Here is a 16,596-nt window from a genome sequence, read left to right on the forward strand (position 1 = left end):
ACAGGTTTACTATTACCAGGTGTATCAGAGCCCTGGGAAAGACTATGGATAGGAGGGAACAGTGAAAGCTTAGGGATTTTCCTGGATATCCATGTACTTCCTCTTCTTACCACCCTTCTGCTTACCTGCTTTGCAACCATCACAATGAATTCCGGAGTGTATATCGTGGTTAGTGGCACCAAAATGATTATCCAATCCTTGTTGATCCACAAACCATTGTATAGACTTGGGGAAAGCACTTATTCTATGCTTCTTCTTGCCTTGGCGGAGGGAGATTGTGAATACCTCGTCCAAATTACGGGCATAAAAGTATACAGGACACGAATAACACTGACAAACTAGGCAAATATCTCGTGGTGATAGACAAAGACCAAGATTTATGTCGTCTTTGTAAAATATTGATTCAGTAGTGTCCTTCGAATAAATGCGACTGATCAAAGCTTGGGCTGGAGCACGGCAACGAATGTAACCGGTACAGTAGTAGAGCCCCGTTCGAAATTCAGGCGCAGCCTTTAAGGTGAAATAGAACGACGTGGCCAATAGAACTAAGGTAGCCGCCTCTGTGTCATAGGAAAAAGCTGGTTGAATTCGAGCCCAGTTCTCTAGTTCTGCCATGCTTTTGGTATCCGTCATGGAAGGGGCGGAACCTGGAAAAGTAGTGTCAAATCGAAAGTGCTCTTGGCCTAAAGCCAGCAATTCCCTTGATGCGTGTTTTCCATCAAACGAGCTTATGAAGGAGCGATAAATACGTGGCATCCAGCCATCAGCGAAAATATTGCGGAAGTGAGATGCCGCCGAGGAGGAATGCAGTGTTTCGGAACCAGTTCCGAGAGATATCACGATGTCAGGTTGAGAGAAAGTTGGCCATATACGTTTCGATTCTGCAAACGCTAGCTGCGTGGGATTATTGTGTCTCCTCATCCCACCGTCTTGAAAAGTACCCACACCCGGGATATCAATTGTAGACATGTAACTAGCAGGTCAATTAATACGCCGACTTATCAAGACATCAGAGACTTACGGTGGAGCGGCTGCTGTTGCACGAGCTCTGTAGAGATTTAGTACTCTCAAATTGTAAATTAGACCATTAGACTTACACCTGCCACAAGAACGGCTCATCCCTCACACTTGGGCGGAGGCGACTGTATGCTGTGACAATTAGCCTGGAGAAGCTTCCCGCCAAGAATAAAGAAAAATACCGGATTGCATCTTGTGAGAAACCATGCCGTTATAATTAGTGAATATAAAAGGACTAGCGTCGTCAATAGAACATGCTGTAATTGCTACCTTAGTAGCAGATATTGTTGATTTTGGTGAATCAAACATCTTTCCTGAGCCGAAATGCTCGCGAAAAAGATCATCTAAGAGATCTGTACTGTATGTTGCATCTGACATGAAAAAATTGAGTAAACGCTTCCGACGGCTCTGGAAAAATCGTTTAAGCATGGTTTTAAAGGCAATTTTGCAGCTAGCGATATCCAGCTTGAGCATGAAAGCGCTAAGGACTATTAAGCCACCAGAGCTGGTACCTGTGGCAAAGTCAATCATGTCCTGCAGTACAAGGTCTTCGCCTAAGGCGTCTTGAAACATCTGAAGGCATTCAAGAGGTATAATGCCTCGCGGACCGCCCCCATCAATGCTCAAGACTCTAGCCGCTGCTGTTGGAGGTTTCAATTTGATCATAAGAGAACGTGCCTTCCGACAATAAAGACAATTTTGAATGGTGAATGCATGATCTATGTGGGGGACTCTTTCTCCATAGATTTCAGTACAGGTATCACATATAGAGTGGCCACATGACATGACATGCTCTGGAGATCGCCGAATGCACAGGAGACATGTCTCATTAGACATGATAGAGAGCCAATATCCTTCGAGGCTCTGTAGATGCTGACGGTGGATTTGTGAGGATGTTCTAACATCATATTTCATAATATTGAAAAAAGCCTGGAGATGATATTCGATACGGCTGCATTGTAATTGTGCCAAATCATCAGTGCTATAAACGTGGCGCAATGCTGTATAACACGCGTCACGGTACAAACCACGAAAAACTGTTTTGGGACAGAAGTCTGAAGAGCATTAGCAAGTATTTTATATTACAAAGCTGATACTGAACAACTGACGATGCATGCCAGGTGGGTAAGCATCCATTAAGATGGCCGAGGCGATATAGGAGGCAAGCCCGTCATAAGGGATTCGGGATTTACCTCCTACTGTGAGGAATGCGGTCAAATGAGCCGTAAAGGCTCCATCCAACGGATTCTGTTCCCTTGCAGCTGTGAGATAATTGTAAGGCCTCACCAATATAGAGGTCGTCTGTCTAAGTTTGCTATCAAAAAGAGCGCTTAAATGATAAGCAGAAAAATTCATGCAATAATGCTCTCGCGCTTGGCGAGCATCTCTGAGACAACGGGAAACATCCCTTGCAAGTGGGATGTGGCGAGCATCGGAAGACAATTCTTCCGATGAGAGTCGGCTAATTTGAATGTCCGAAAAAGCGGGAAGATCACCGAGGTCCAGAAAAAAGTCACTCTCGTCAAGAAGAGTATGTGTGATGCTGCTGGCGTCGCCTTCAAGAACAATCAGGACGCGTGGGCTAACCGCCCGAGGTGAATTAGATCCTAACCCAATTCTGTCCCATAATCGTAGCAGGCTTTGCACAGCCGTGAGGCCTCCGATGTCATCGGCAAATATACAGATAAGATCAACAAAAGCGAATAGAACTCGCGAGAGGACGAGGTCGTGAGGGGAAAAGTCTGTGGCTGGCCAGTCTACCGGTATGCGATTATCGGGGTGGCAAATTCTAGGAGTGACGAATGAGGATGGCATTGACCGACTTGTAGGATCACAGTCAGCAAAGAACCGCGGCTGTGCCGCTTGGAGTGAGCGGTTATCTGAGCGCAGGTTGATTGAGCGCTGGTGGCGTTGGCTATTTCGGTAGTTACTCTTGCAAAATTGTCGCAGAGCCTCGTCCTTGCGCCGTCGGCCCATGAAAAAAGTGATTTGGGGTACCTGCTCGCTTGGTCGAGGTAGTTCCTGACTCAATCTGCCCAGGCGCGAACCAGACACCAGTTCCGGCCATGGTCTGCCTTGATTATACAGTTCGAGCCACGCTATATGATCGCACCTTGACATTCTGAAAATTCAACAAGATCACCTGTGCTTTTACCCCGTTAAGATAATCCATATTATGGACTCTCGACGTTCTTTAAAGTACAAAAAACACCATGGTCATGATACCGTGGCATTTTTAAACGTGGCATTCAGGCCATGGTCTGATATGCATTTTATGCTGAATACTTCTATCACAATTTGATTTAAGTTCTAGTAGGTTTTTCATGCACGGCAGTACTGTAACCAGTTAGGTGTTGTTTATTCATGTCTGAGTAGCTTGTTTGTAGATCACTATGCAGATTTCAATGTTGCGATATGCTTGTCCTGCTCTTCGATGATTTTTCTGTACTTTGCTTCCATCTGATCTTCAAGGTCGAGTATAACATCCGTTATCTGCCGTGAGCGATCTCCCTTCACAAGCATGCTGTCCTCTTCCAGGAGCATGGTATCGACGATAGAATCTATCAGATGAAACTTTCTTTGTGTCCGATCAAGCTCTAATGTCAGATCATGACACTGTCGCTTTTCAATGTCTAGCATCCTTTCAATCTCTTCATGCGCAGCTTTCAATCTGAGCATACTCTCTTGCTGTAATGCAATTGATGCTACCAATTTTTGTTTGTCTCTCCTCTCCAAATCCAAACAGTGCTTTGTATAAGCGTGGTCTGAGCATTCTTCCTTAAGCCTCTGCTTGTGGAAATTATTAGCCGCAGTGAGATCTTGCAAGGTCCTATGCTGGATGTTGTGATCGGCTTCCAGCTGCTGGAAGGCAGCGTTGTTGACAGAAGACTGGCGAAGTACATGTCGCAAATAGACGATATGGTTTCGATAGAAGGAGACTCTATCACCTGTAGGTGATTCAGGCGCGAATAGTGGTTCCTTTGCAAGTTTCAGCAATGTGTAATTTTAAATAGCAACCACAGTCGACCTACATTTTCTATGATGGATCTTCGTCCTTGCGGAATATCTTGATTCATAGTGGCTCGTGTGCTTGAATATTTGATATCTTGTGAAGACTGAAAGCAGGTGCCAGGTTTATAGAGAAGGCAACTGGGACTCGGAGATAAAATAGACGGTAAAGGGCACCCCTAAAATCTCACTCTATTGCGTTTGAAGCTAGAAATCGCCTCTACCTAGCCCACCAGTCGGTAGTATCAGTAAAGTAAGAAGTGATGACTTGACTAAAGGCGCTATGATAAAAATGGTTTAGAACGAGGAGTGGATCGCATCGATAAACATTGAGAGCAGTGCCTAGTGATACAGCTTAAACTATCACCTTATAGAACATTTTTCAATTGGCCACGATTGGCGCAAAGTAGACTATTACAATATTATCCAGAGCCTACCATAGCATACTTGCGAATTTGACTGCGCCGCTGATTTGCGCTTCTATACCCTGGTCGTCGAAGAGCCTTGGAGGCGGCACAGCTCCCTAATGACCTCAAGGATAGCAGTATATAAGTACCGCAGAACGATGTTTCTCTGAAAATAATGAGTCAAAATCATGGCGAGAGTGGCTTGGACCCCGGAAGAAACTGCAATCGCTATAGTCTTCGACATGTGGGGCATCGATCATGAATTGATTGCCAGGCTCATCACGGAGCGATGGTCTATACTCATGGGCGTGAGTCCAAATGACTCCGTATCCCAGTATGGGCGGACTACAAAAGCCTTAGAAGCCCGACTAGAGCGCATTCGATTACGAAGCCCCGTGCTCTGGGATGGGCAGGAATGGAATCCAGATGCTGTTAGCGAATTCCTCTTCTCCACAGCCGATAATGACCTTGTTTTGAATTTATTGGCACTATCGGCGGCCGATGCTCATAGGATAGCCCAGGTAATTGTCGGTCAGATCCCTATTATAAACACTAATTTAATCGTTTAGCTGTCCTAGGATCCAAGCGTCACCCTTGGTGCTTTCAGCAGTTTGACTAGCCAAGCAGATTCTAGCACCAGACATTGAATACTCTCCTGACCTTAGTAAGTTTAGCCTCCCTTCGAAGCACATCCTCTGATTGTTGGAAAGACAGTAATCATTAGTGGTGAGGGGTGGGAAGTTGAAGGATAGGCGGCCATTATCTACTTCGCATCTGAAGGTGTTCCGCTTAACTCTATTGTTGCTATCCTCCACCAAAGAAACTTCCTTTGGATTTAACATGTGGTGAATCGTAAGCTGAATGAGCTAAGGAGAAACTGAGTTCTCGGAAAATATGACAGTTGGAACTCGCAGATAGTCAATCACTACTTGGATGAGATGGAGCAAATATGCAGTACAGATCTTGTCCTTGGGCCTATCGAAGAATGTTATACAGTATGCATAAAAGTCCTTTGCCAAGTATTGTCTTTTTGACCTATCTTTTCGGGTTCCACATGTAAATGCGCTCATCTTAGTTCAACCAACAAAGGTTTGCAGAAGCAGCACAAACAAACATCATCCAATACAGAGGTTATCACATACATTTTAGCAGTTGATTTTCTGTGCTTGAATGCAAAAGGCGGATTAGATGGTGGATTGATGGCATTGTCCAAACAAAAGTATTTCTAGATAAATCGCAGCTTGGTTCCTCGCACAATAAATTTCGTCATGAAGCAGCCTTTGTGTGTCTTGTCACAACATCTTAAATAAAGAAGATTCTGCTGCTCTTGCTGCTCATCTGCGTCTCCAATCTGGGATAGATAAAATCCTCTTGTTGGCTCTCTGCAGTAAGGACAGTAAGGTCGAATATCTTCTGAAATAAGTCTTGCCTTGGCCTGTGCAAAATTACCACTTGTCGCACGGTAGACATATTGATGAAATGTTTCTTGGAAGCAATCGAAGCACCACGGATGGCCGCAGTCGAGTACGATATCAACTGCGTTCTGGTAGCAAATCTTGCATTCAAGCAGTCCGAGTGGATGATCTCCCTGTGCAGTATGCTTGGATTTGCATGAAATGCAATGCGTGGAAAACTCATCGTCATTGTTCTCTCTGTGTTCATCATCTTGAGATTCAAGTGTAGCCACGTTTACTATGTAATGTAAGCACCATGCCTGTGGCTAGAAATAGATATTACATACCATCACTTGCTCCAGATAGAGAAAGAGTTGCATAGCTGTCATCGTCATCAATCACAATCGGATTCTCTGTAATCGGTCAGTTTTAAATCCAGCCGATTTATGGCGATAGCCGGACCTTTAGAACTCCCTGGTAGGAAACAAAGATAATCAGGCTCTCTTGACATCTTCAGATAAAGCCAGACACAAGCCCAGTACAGCACAATGATTGTAAAACAAGTATAAATAAATGACGCTTGTGAGGGTGTTCTTTCTACTTTAAGTAGGATCCAGAGCATAAGTAAGTCGCCATCAATAAGGAGTAAGCATGCTGTGCAAAGAAGCATAACCACCAGGTTCGAATGACCACAGGAACGGCTCATCTTGCACTTCAGCGATACAACAGAGTCATGAGTGGGTTTCGTGGTCTATCTATTCAGGCGGCGAGATTGCCATTATGGTCAGAAATACCGTGTGGTCTTGCATGGATCAGAAATCTAAGCACATCAGCCAGTCTCATGACAGGACATTCCGTAGGGCGCTACTCCCGGTGGGATCAGGTCTACCATATGAAACTCCATGCTTCTTGAAAAGCATGGCTAAGCGTCAAACCATGTGAATGATTCGGCCATAAGGTACGTCTTACCGTGGGGTCAAGCTAGCCACAAGGTACTCCATTATTTTTTAGTAAACATAGCAGAACGGCTAACCGCTTGGTTGTATTATACGTAGGGCGCGTTTTACAGTACGGCCAAACCTGCCATGGGGTACTGTAGGTTATCCAGATTAGGTATAGTTCGAGGTTCGCCTGGTCGTATTATCCACATAATTTAGTGGACCGCGCGGTCATACCTCCTCTACAGTACCCTCTTTGTCCAAAGACTAAGAAATGATGTCAACCCTGCGACTGCAGCTTCCCTGCGGCTGAGCTTGGCACAACAAATCACACAACACACAGAGATTCAAGGAAAAGCTACAATGAGACTGAAAGCTTGCAAGTCAAACTTATGCAACTAAGCTCTATTTACTATCCATGTTATACCTTTCAAATATTATCGCTTTCTTATTGATTTATGTTGTTTCTGAGGTATTCTATGGAAACTAGAGTGCTAGGTATTTGATGATGGTGAACATGAATGAAGAGCATGGTTCAGGTTATTTAGACCATGGTCTTCGGGTGAGTATAAAAGCCTGTCAAATAGGAATTTTCACTAGTATAGTACCTAAGCAATTGACTTCTTTTCCAAAAATGAACAAGGTTGCCACAAAAGACTCAGACAAGAGCCGCTTGTCTACATTTCCGCGGACAAAAACAGGGCAACAGATTCTAACAAAGAGAGTGATAGCCAATCTCGAACCATCCTGGGATAGCAAGCGACATGCCAAAAAGCTCCAGAAAGAATCACAGGAGCCCTCAGCAGGATTGCAAAAGGAAACAGCAGATCCATGGGAACGTTATGAGAAGTGCTTCAAATTACATCAGGCTGGTGAGGGATATCTTGTCTTTGCTAAGAATGCCACCTTCAAAGAGGCTATAATGAAAAGGACAGAGATCTCTAGCATAGACGTGGTCTCAGACCTTACTGCCGCAAGTCATAAGAATCTTGTGCAATTGTACGAGGTCTTATATCGAGAAGGCACATTGTTCCTCTTCTACGAAGTTATGGACGTATCCCTAAATCAGGTTTTTGCAACCCCTCTTGGGCGAATGAGACTTTACGAAGTGGCAGCGTTCTCTCATGATATACTTTTGGGCCTGAACTATATACACCAAATACATCGAATCAGTCATGGAAACATCAATTCGAATAGTATTTTGTTGGCAACTAATGGTTCAGTCAAAATCGGTAAGTCGAGTGCTCAAATTATGTGTCATGATTTAAGCTAATAACCAATAGCCAATTTCGGTGAGAGTAAACTACATAGTCAAGACCTAGAGTCACATCAGGATGATATCCGATCAATCGGAACAATGATAATCGAGTGCCTAGAGCCCCAAACTTTTCTTCAAAAGGAGGATTGCTTGAGGTCGAAGACATGGGATCCAAAGTTGATCAACTTTATTGAGGCAACCAAGCAAAGGAGTGCACAGTATCTCTTGAAGGTTTGGCAGTTCTTTCCTTTTATATTGGCATTGTCTGATCGTTCTAGGATGACTTCCTTCAACTCTCCCCCGGGTCGCCATGTCTGAAACCGTACATTCGACTGGCGCGAGAGTTGGCTAACAATCAAGTCGAGCTCCAAAGAGATTAATCATATCGATTCAACATGAGAAAGGTTTGAGGTTGACATAATTTTCATGATGAGTAATGGTGACTTTAATGTTGAATCACAAGCAGATAGCATTTTCCGATTGATTCATTAATTCAGAATAGTATATCTCGATACAACGTCTCTAAATCAATTATTGTGTCTGCATCGTGGCATGTCTATAATATAATCAATTTACTTCGAAAACGCCTTCATAATACAGCAGCTAAATATATACTTATAGACTACTATATCCTCATAGTATAGCCTACCATTGTAACGTCCATTGCCCGTTCTGGAAGCTTGGTAGAGGACTTTCAGTAATGGTATCTCTTTGCTGCAAGATATCGTTCCTGAACTCTCCAATCGGGCCATGAAACACGAGAATTGGGGCTGTTTGGCAAATATGTGCCAGGGTTGTTGTGTTAAGAATTGGCCTGTTATCATCTGGAGGGGTTGCTAGCCACGAATCCTGAAATTCTGGCAGATTTCCGCACACTGTTGCAAGAGAATTCTCAAGTACACAAATGCACTTTGCAGAATTGATATCGAAGAAGATTGTGTAATGTGGGACTTTTCGAGCTTGTGATATAACCTTCCTCCAGAAATTCCCGGGACATATAGTAGCTGTGAACACACAGTATTCTCTTGTCTGTTGTATGATAGCATTCTGCGTCGGAAGCGAGGCGTCTAACAAATTACGAGAGATAGATGCAATTGCTGACTCATCGATCGGCAGCGCTGGTAAATCCCAGCTGGGAGGTGAAAAGTCCACCATGTTGAGAAAATCCAGGGCCATGTTGTTATCAGCGTCGGATTGTCCATCGTCAGATAATTGACTAGTAAGAAGGGCGGCATCCGATTGCCCGAGCATCACACTATCTGCTCGATCCTCGTTGCTGTTGGGGTGACTGAAAGAAGTCTGGTTGTTATTGCGCTCTGGTTGCTCTGACATTATTATATCTACTTGCTCGATAGTTCCATTCTGATGGTTTTCCATGTCGTGGTTAATACTGGTCTGTATATGCTCTGGCATCACGGTATCCCCTCCGTTGAGCGTTTCTTCAGCTTCTAGATCGTCTGCTCCCGGGAAAAAAGCAATAAACATGTCACGTTTCACTTCAAAGTCTGTCGGATGTTCACGTCTCTCGTCGTTTTGTAAAGTATAAATCTGATTCAGGAAGAGGTATTTCTGATCAGCAAAATAGGAATCAGCATCGGTCATCCCGCATCGTCTCTCGATTGACCACGGTGTACGGGAGTCTGTGCTATGGTATGGACGGGACAGTGCTACTGGTTTCCTGCCAATACCATTCAACACTCTAGCGACCTGCTCAGTGCACGATGACAGGATAACTTCATCGTATTCAAAGAGATTGGGTGGTCTGAGTCGCAATAGCAAAGAATGCACCGCGGTATACTCGGAAGATTTCGCTGAATCGTTCGTGGACGATACAAAGCCAACTTTGTTAGCAAGGTCTTTGAACCGAGCCCATAATTCGTGGTAGTCTGCTGGCTTCCGGGAATGCTTGTGGATGCCAATTGGCCGATGCTCTGAAAGCCCGTAGAAATTGCGGGTGGCGAATAAGAACATTTGACGGTATGCTGACCAGAATCTTGTACTTCTATCCTCCACTGGATTATAGGCAAAATCGTTCTCTGTTATTTGGATCGGCAGTGGATCTTCACTAGAAGCAATGTAACATGCCCTCATTGCTTCTTGAATGGTGCCCGCAAAATTTGATGGAAGGAACTTTTTCATAACCTGCATTACGGGCTTAATGTACTTGGTATTTTCTAGGAAGGTTTTGAGCGAGGGAACAATGCCCTTAAAAGCGAGGGCTGCCTGGTGTAATTGAGATCGAGCCTGAGCATCTGTAATATGGGAAAATGCTCTCCCATTGTTGAATATTTCATTTATATACCAACAATCACCGTCGGACCATTGAGGGCATCTTCCTTCAAGAAGTTGAATTGTCTCTAAATCAAGATCACTATGGTGTCCGCATGTCAAAACATGCAATGACCGATAGATATGATCCAAATAATTAGAGAGTTCCTGCAGTTGTCAGCACAGGAAGTTTTGGAAGTGAGACAATCATCAGACCTCAGGACATTGCATACTCAGGAGATGGGTACCCATTAACCAGGGTTGCCATATGCCAGGGAAATCAAGAAGTTTGTCTAGACTTTTCTGGAATCGTTTATAAGGCGATCCTTTGTCTCTGTAGATCTGACGGAAGTCTCGACATTTAGTTGGTGACCATTTTGCTAGCCACTCCCCGGCAGCAGCATCATTTTGACATTTCTGGTAGTAGCGGACATTGAAGAATATCTCTCCGTCAGATAAGACTCGTGAGCTGTCTCTAAACTCATATAAAATCCTCCTCGCTTTATCATCAAGTTTTGAGTTATCATACAGGGTCACATTCCACCAAATATCATCTGGTGGCAACCATGAACTTGCTGCTGCGATTCGATGTCTCCCTCTTGTACAGTCCAAGAAGCAGTTTGGAGCTAATATGATGGCAGGAATATCCGAGCCAATGGCTGAAAGAGAATTCATTGTAAGAATTTCGCGGTACTGGTCCCTTGACACCAATGCGTTGATATAATTTGGCGGAGCTGAGCGCTGACAGCCCTCTTTCTTAAATCGATGCTTAAGACGGTTGATATTGCCCTGGTCAACTGAGTGTGTCTTAAGCTTTCCTTGCAAGCTTGTAAAGCGCAGCTGTCTGAGTTGATGTATCTTCACAGTGCCGAGCTGTGCAGCGGAAGTTAGATTCCAAGGGTTGTCCATGACGAGTACTTTGACACATCTACTATATCGGTATTCACCATCATTCCTGCATGAAGGAAGGTTTATATGGTAGGATGTATCCTAGGATTACTAAGTATACCATGGTTAATCGAACAAGTGGATTCATAGGGACTTGTACAATTGTTTGCGGCTTTCAAGACGGCCAATGGGGACTCAGAAAATGTTGGTTAATGACTAACAGACTGTTCAGGAATCAGTGGCTTAAACACCATGACCGTGGAAGTCAGGGTTTTGGTGCTAGCGCTTCGTCGAAGGCTGACAAGTAACTAGTTGGGAAACACCATGGAGGTTTACCTTATATAGAGCGAAAGTCACTGAGCCTAGTCTGCTCTGCTTAAAACCACTACTTTTCCCACCAAGAAAACAGCAAGAGAATAAATGGTGTCATGGAAATTGTTGAAATTGCCGGGGCGCGATGTGGCCGGCCTCGGTATGTCACAATAGTAGAAATCCGCGGGCTGCGAGCTGCGAGCTTCTGACACGTGATCAGGTCAAAATTTGACCACCGGCGAAGATGTTACTTTAACATCTCACGAAGATGAATCTGCACTGGCTTATAATGTATTCGCATTGAGTGCATTAACTGGAGGTCCCGGCATCCCTATCTATCACTGGCATGGCAAACACACAAACAAATATATCCTAATCATAGATCTTCGTGGGCCGAGTCTTGAAGAGGTCTTCGAAAAAAACGGCCGAGAATTCAAGACACCGACGCTGGTATACTTAGCAGAGCAGTTGGTGGCCCGCTTGCAATACATTCATGGTCGGTCTATAACAGTTGGCAAATTAACACCTTACTCATGTTCTGTCGGCTCTCAGCAGTGGCGAAGCCCACAATTACTGATTGACCGCTTTTCACCACCCGCAGGGGCTCAGACTTTTGCACAGGACCTGAATAGCCTGGGCGAACTTCTTTTGTACTTCTGCAATGGCTTTGTCACATGGGAACAATTCCAAGTTGCTAGGAAAAACAGCCATTCATTCACGCCACACGGCACACTGTCGGTTTTCATATGTGAACTTCTATCACAAAACCCGCCAAACTATCCACGCTTGAAGCTCATGATCGAGCATATGTATAACAGTCTGGATGTCCCTGAGAGATTTCTTCCATTTTATAATAACGAGCGATTCATGTCTGCCAGAATCGACTCGACTGGGGTTCTTTTTGCCCATCTTGAGAAGCATCTTGCGAAAATTGGTTGTGAAGTGAAAGGGCATCAATCTTGTTTATGTGAAATGGTTCCAAGTTCCCTTGGTCTTATCTTGGATTTATATTACGAGTTATTCATAAGGCTTCGCCCTCGTCATTCGAAAGGTCTCTACCTTGTTAGAGCTCATCATTTGCCAAATCGATTATGGAGAGATCTACGCTGGTTAATAACAGCAACAACAAAGGAGTCAACTATGAAGCAAAAGTCATTCGCTGATATGATATACAGTTTTTTAACAGTACTATTCGAAACTGTTCCGCATTATCGAATTTACTGGACCGAGTATCTTCTAAGCCAAGCGCATCGTCAACGAGAATTAGAGGTTGATTTCAACAGGCGGCAAGCATGGGTTTCTACAATCCGTCACTGGGAGATAGAACTTCACAGGCTCAAAGCTATGCCACCGGAATGGCTTGTTGTTTGATTGACACATTTATACAGGCTCCAGGCACATTCCATAGTATTCAGTGATATTTGAGAATAACCATCCAACTTAACTGCAATATAGATCAATTGACAAAAAAAAACAAAAACAAAAGAGTATGCGCTACCTAAAACAGCCAGCTGATAGAAATGGGAAGAAAAGCAACAATCAAACATGATAAAAAGGCTATGTTGAATAGCCAGGTATCACTCAAAGCGAGCATGGCTTCCAGCATTCTTGCACTGTTCTTGAGCCTATTTGTTCTCACTTTTGGAGACTCCCTGTGGACCTTGTGGTCTTGGAGCTACCTTTATCAGTACTTTCAATTGCCCTCATTTTGCCCTTGGCACCTTCCTTGTCGGTACTTCCAGCTGTCTTTCCTTTACCCTTGGCGCCTTGCTTATCGGTACTTTCGGCTGTCTTCCCTTTACCCTTGAGGCTTTCCTGCGTGGCACCCGTAGGCTCTTTTTCTTGATTTGACGAGTTGATCTGAGTGGTGGAAAATGAGCGGTGCGGCAGAGTAAGCTCTGGTGCTTTGCCAGCCGCAAATCCCTTCCCAGGTAAATCATTGTTGGCCAAAGCAATTGAGCCTTCCGAAAACAGACCACGTTCACCTTGAACTCTTGAGAGATAGAGGTTAGAACTTGTTGTTTTCTCCGTGCCTTCCTTCTTGTCGGGGGCAATATACACCCAAGTCGAGAGGGGTCCACGCCGTGATTCATTAGTTGACCAGTCTTCCGGGTTGGAGGAGGCCACTTTGATCATGGTAAAGAGAACGCATTGTCGTACTGAAATGCTTGCTGTGTGGTCTCGATGTTGCGCTTTTGAATCATGCTTTATCGCATCAGAATGATAAAGAGTCCACTTTCCATCGCTGAATTCACGACGAAGAAAAACAGTCCATCTGTAATTAGTCATGAAAGCATATTTGAGATTCGCAGCCCACATATCTCTTGCTATCTGTCCTGGAACTTATTAGAGATATACGTACAATACTATGCAATAGTTACTTACCGAGAAACCTTCGGAGAAGCTTCTCGCCCTCCTTGTCCCCCTTGAGAGCTTGCTTGATATTCGCGTCAGGGAGAGTTCCCCAGGGGTGCTTGGCTTCCCCAATTGCGCGGGCTTTGCCTTTGTCATCAATTAGGGCATAGTCGGGGATCGATTCTCTCTCGGGTTTCGCGGACTTTTGCTTTGACCTTCTGTCTCTGTGATGGTGCCCGGTTTGCCAGTGAAAATTTTATCCTGCTCGTTGGCTAGGGTTAGAACCGGCCATTTCAACTTATCCACAGTGACAGTCCAATCGCCGAAGTACAGAGGATATCCGAGGATATTAGCAACACCAGTTAACGGGTTTAGAACATTCGATATAAAGCGGGCGCTGCTTGAGATTTCGGCGCCGCAAAGAAAATGCTCTCTGTAATAAACATCACCTGTCTCAATATAAGCTGTGACAGGATGCTGATAGTTTTCCCATTCGACTTTTGCGAGAACCTGTTCAACTTCATCTTGAAAATCGTGCCAATAACGCAATTCTCCGATGAAGTCTATCACGTGTAGACCTGTACCTGAGGAATGTTTCCCGGATCTTTCTGCTATGTCTGAGAACAAGTCTTCAACAAACTCATGACAAGTCTGGCAGATGATCTTCATGCTTTGACTTTTTTGCTGGATATTTTATATAGGTATCAAAGGGATAGTGTATGACAATCGATAATGGATGGCTTTAGAGCTCCTCAAAAGAGGATAGAGACTTCCTTTTATACCTTAAGCTATTGATTGTTTACTCTCCTTCTTGAGGCTATAACCTGAGATCAACAACATGCAAGTCCGATAAATCCAATACTAAGTTCTACAGCTCTAAAGCCGTCCAGTCTTGGTATCTGCAAGCTTTGAGAAGATCAAAAGGGTCATCAACCAAGCTATTCTGTAACCGAGTGTCATACTATTCAGATTTAAAAGTTTGAGTTTATCTCAACTTGGCGAGTGGTTAGTCTATTTGTTCAAGCAATTATTTACGTAGCTTACTAGTCTTCCGTCAACGATGCTGCCTTCCAAGAGCTACAAACCAATGAAGAAGATTCGGACCCAGCACAAATCACTACAGTAATCTGAAGAAGTATCTTTGAAACTACTATTCTCGCTCTAGAAAGACCCTATAAGTCACACGTAATATAGCGTCGATAAGTGTAGGTGTACTTGTGCAGTGGTTTTCTGTTAGCTTTTGGAGATTTTCGATCTCGCGGTAAGCTTCTGAGCTGATGTCGTTACTTCCGTCATCCCAAGGGGAGAGCCTAGTTCAGTTAGTAGCTTCATTCGTACTTCCACAGTATGGCCCGTACTGTTGCTTGATCTTGACAATAGCTTCCTCCCAATTATCTGAACCATTGATATGTGTTGCTCTGCAAACACCTGTTAATTCTTCAATAGTTCCTCTGGATTCGTCATGTGTTTGAATCTTTTCTGTAAGGATTTCATCAATTCTTCGATATGTGTTTGTGCCGCGGAAATGGATTTTACGACCAGGCAGCCAGTCCAAATGATGGCTTCGAGCGAGTACGGTTTCCATATTCATGCTTCAAGACTGACAACGAGTCTTCAAGAAGGAGATGCACGAGACCTTTATAGGATTATGTTAAGACTTCTGTAACAGACTGATGAAGGAATGCGTTTTCGCACTAGTCAGATTGAAAGGACATTTGGCAGATGTAGTCCACCGTATTCTCGGCGGAAATGCAGCTTCCTATGCGAGCATTTGGCATGGATCAGATGTAGTGCTTTCAAAGGCCAACATTACAATGTTTCTCAAAACGACTATTTCTTGTAATTACTACAAGTCATAGTTTGGGTAGTATTGTGTCTTAATAGCCAAACTGTTGCTTGAGAACAGTGAGTTCTAGCGGGCTAGGCTCAAGTGTGAGGGAAAACTTTCAGCCGCCTAAGCAGTTTGTGTGGTTTTTTGATGGGCTTGGGTATCAGTCAGTCTCACGTGACACATGATTAGGCTGACAACAACTCTGCTGACCCCTCATTAACAAGGCTCCTTTTCCATTTGATACAGACTTTCGAAGTTCGTGAGATAGAGTCGCATCGGCTATCAACTATAATGGCGCAAGATGACTCAAATCGGAGTGTCTTCAAAGAGCTTCCAGATCAAGCAAAGGCAACTGTCGAGAGAATCAAAAAGATTATTGGTGAAGACACTACAAAGAAGGAAGGCAAAGCTAGCAGTGGTTGGGGGTTCTCTAGTGAGGATCTCAGCCAGGAAATTCAGAGACTATCAGCTGAGCTAAGTATCAATGGATTCAAAGTAAGTCTGACTTTTGGGGAACAAATCAGCGGCTACTTACTGACAAACCTGGCGAGTGTTGCAGGCATACAACTGCAAAGTTCTCCACCTTGTACACGGCGGAATTATCCAGAATGGAACAGGCCATCAAATCATAATCCCGTTGAACGGAAAAGCGAGCTTTCTACACGACAAACCTCTCTTACCATGCCACTACACCACTCAAAAAGAAACTATCTTGGGCGACAATATCGATCTTATAATAATGTCGCTGAAAATTCTTTGAGACTTGTGGAGAGAATCATGTTCTGAACTTTCAGATCGGGTATAAGTCTTGAAGAATGATTATGAAGGCTATCGCTTGCCCAAAGGCTGAGAAGCCCTTATTGCGATTCATTTTCCATTGAATACTGTAGATCCAGTATCGACTCACTCACAGCAGTAG

At 44.1% G+C, this 16,596-nt stretch overlaps 8 protein-coding genes across 8 annotated transcripts; 4 read left to right on the forward strand and 4 right to left on the reverse strand.

Annotated features, from left to right (window-relative positions):
• Positions 1-69: 69 nt before the first annotated feature.
• Positions 70-3,312, reverse strand: BP01DRAFT_338068 (patatin-like phospholipase family protein; the record flags this gene model as incomplete). Its single annotated transcript, XM_025573313.1, has 5 exons — positions 2,127-3,312; positions 1,200-2,072; positions 1,098-1,149; positions 1,022-1,048; positions 70-973 (listed from the first exon to the last, which is right to left on the reverse strand). Exons 1-5 carry the CDS (start codon positions 3,136-3,138, stop codon positions 70-72), a joined length of 2,868 nt encoding a protein of 955 aa, XP_025432557.1. The 5' UTR covers positions 3,139-3,312.
• Positions 3,313-3,370: 58 nt separating this feature from the next.
• On the reverse strand, positions 3,371-4,144 carry BP01DRAFT_422539 (uncharacterized protein). The gene is made up of 2 exons (XM_025579578.1): positions 4,050-4,144; positions 3,371-3,996 (listed from the first exon to the last, which is right to left on the reverse strand). Exons 1-2 carry the CDS (start codon positions 4,092-4,094, stop codon positions 3,409-3,411), a joined length of 633 nt encoding a protein of 210 aa, XP_025432558.1. The 5' UTR covers positions 4,095-4,144; the 3' UTR covers positions 3,371-3,408.
• A 477-nt stretch (positions 4,145-4,621) lies between these two features.
• BP01DRAFT_422540 (uncharacterized protein) lies at positions 4,622-5,265 on the forward strand (the record flags this gene model as incomplete). The annotated part of the gene is made up of 3 exons (XM_025579579.1): positions 4,622-4,954; positions 5,012-5,097; positions 5,144-5,265. The coding sequence occupies 2 exons, from the start codon at positions 4,622-4,624 to the stop codon at positions 5,078-5,080; spliced, it is 402 nt and encodes a 133-aa protein (XP_025432559.1). The 3' UTR covers positions 5,081-5,097; positions 5,144-5,265.
• Positions 5,266-7,399: 2,134 nt separating this feature from the next.
• Positions 7,400-8,403, forward strand: BP01DRAFT_373008 (kinase-like protein; the record flags this gene model as incomplete). The annotated part of the gene is made up of 4 exons (XM_025576766.1): positions 7,400-7,489; positions 7,547-7,997; positions 8,049-8,254; positions 8,302-8,403. 4 exons carry the CDS (start codon positions 7,400-7,402, stop codon positions 8,401-8,403), a joined length of 849 nt encoding a protein of 282 aa, XP_025432560.1.
• Positions 8,404-9,487: 1,084 nt separating this feature from the next.
• BP01DRAFT_338071 (uncharacterized protein) lies at positions 9,488-11,456 on the reverse strand (the record flags this gene model as incomplete). Its single annotated transcript, XM_025573314.1, has 3 exons — positions 10,508-11,456; positions 9,857-10,459; positions 9,488-9,733 (listed from the first exon to the last, which is right to left on the reverse strand). Coding segments are annotated over exons 1-3 (1,542 nt in total), but the record flags the coding sequence as incomplete, so codon positions are not given.
• A 90-nt stretch (positions 11,457-11,546) lies between these two features.
• Positions 11,547-12,881, forward strand: BP01DRAFT_17541 (casein kinase family protein). Its single transcript, XM_025570817.1, has 2 exons — positions 11,547-11,651; positions 11,712-12,881. The coding sequence occupies exons 1-2, from the start codon at positions 11,600-11,602 to the stop codon at positions 12,860-12,862; spliced, it is 1,203 nt and encodes a 400-aa protein (XP_025432562.1). The 5' UTR covers positions 11,547-11,599; the 3' UTR covers positions 12,863-12,881.
• Positions 12,882-13,106: 225 nt separating this feature from the next.
• Positions 13,107-14,515, reverse strand: BP01DRAFT_397108 (uncharacterized protein; the record flags this gene model as incomplete). Its single annotated transcript, XM_025578496.1, has 3 exons — positions 13,107-13,827; positions 13,877-13,993; positions 14,062-14,515. The coding sequence occupies 3 exons, from the start codon at positions 14,513-14,515 to the stop codon at positions 13,127-13,129; spliced, it is 1,272 nt and encodes a 423-aa protein (XP_025432563.1). The 3' UTR covers positions 13,107-13,126.
• A 1,083-nt stretch (positions 14,516-15,598) lies between these two features.
• BP01DRAFT_17559 (uncharacterized protein) lies at positions 15,599-16,596 on the forward strand. The gene is made up of 2 exons (XM_025570820.1): positions 15,599-15,840; positions 15,902-16,596. The coding sequence occupies exon 2, from the start codon at positions 15,969-15,971 to the stop codon at positions 16,461-16,463; it is 495 nt and encodes a 164-aa protein (XP_025432564.1). The 5' UTR covers positions 15,599-15,840; positions 15,902-15,968; the 3' UTR covers positions 16,464-16,596.

Source organism: Aspergillus saccharolyticus (genome assembly GCF_003184585.1).
Source record: "Aspergillus saccharolyticus JOP 1030-1 unplaced genomic scaffold BP01scaffold_10, whole genome shotgun sequence".
NCBI lineage: Eukaryota > Fungi > Ascomycota > Eurotiomycetes > Eurotiales > Aspergillaceae > Aspergillus > Aspergillus saccharolyticus.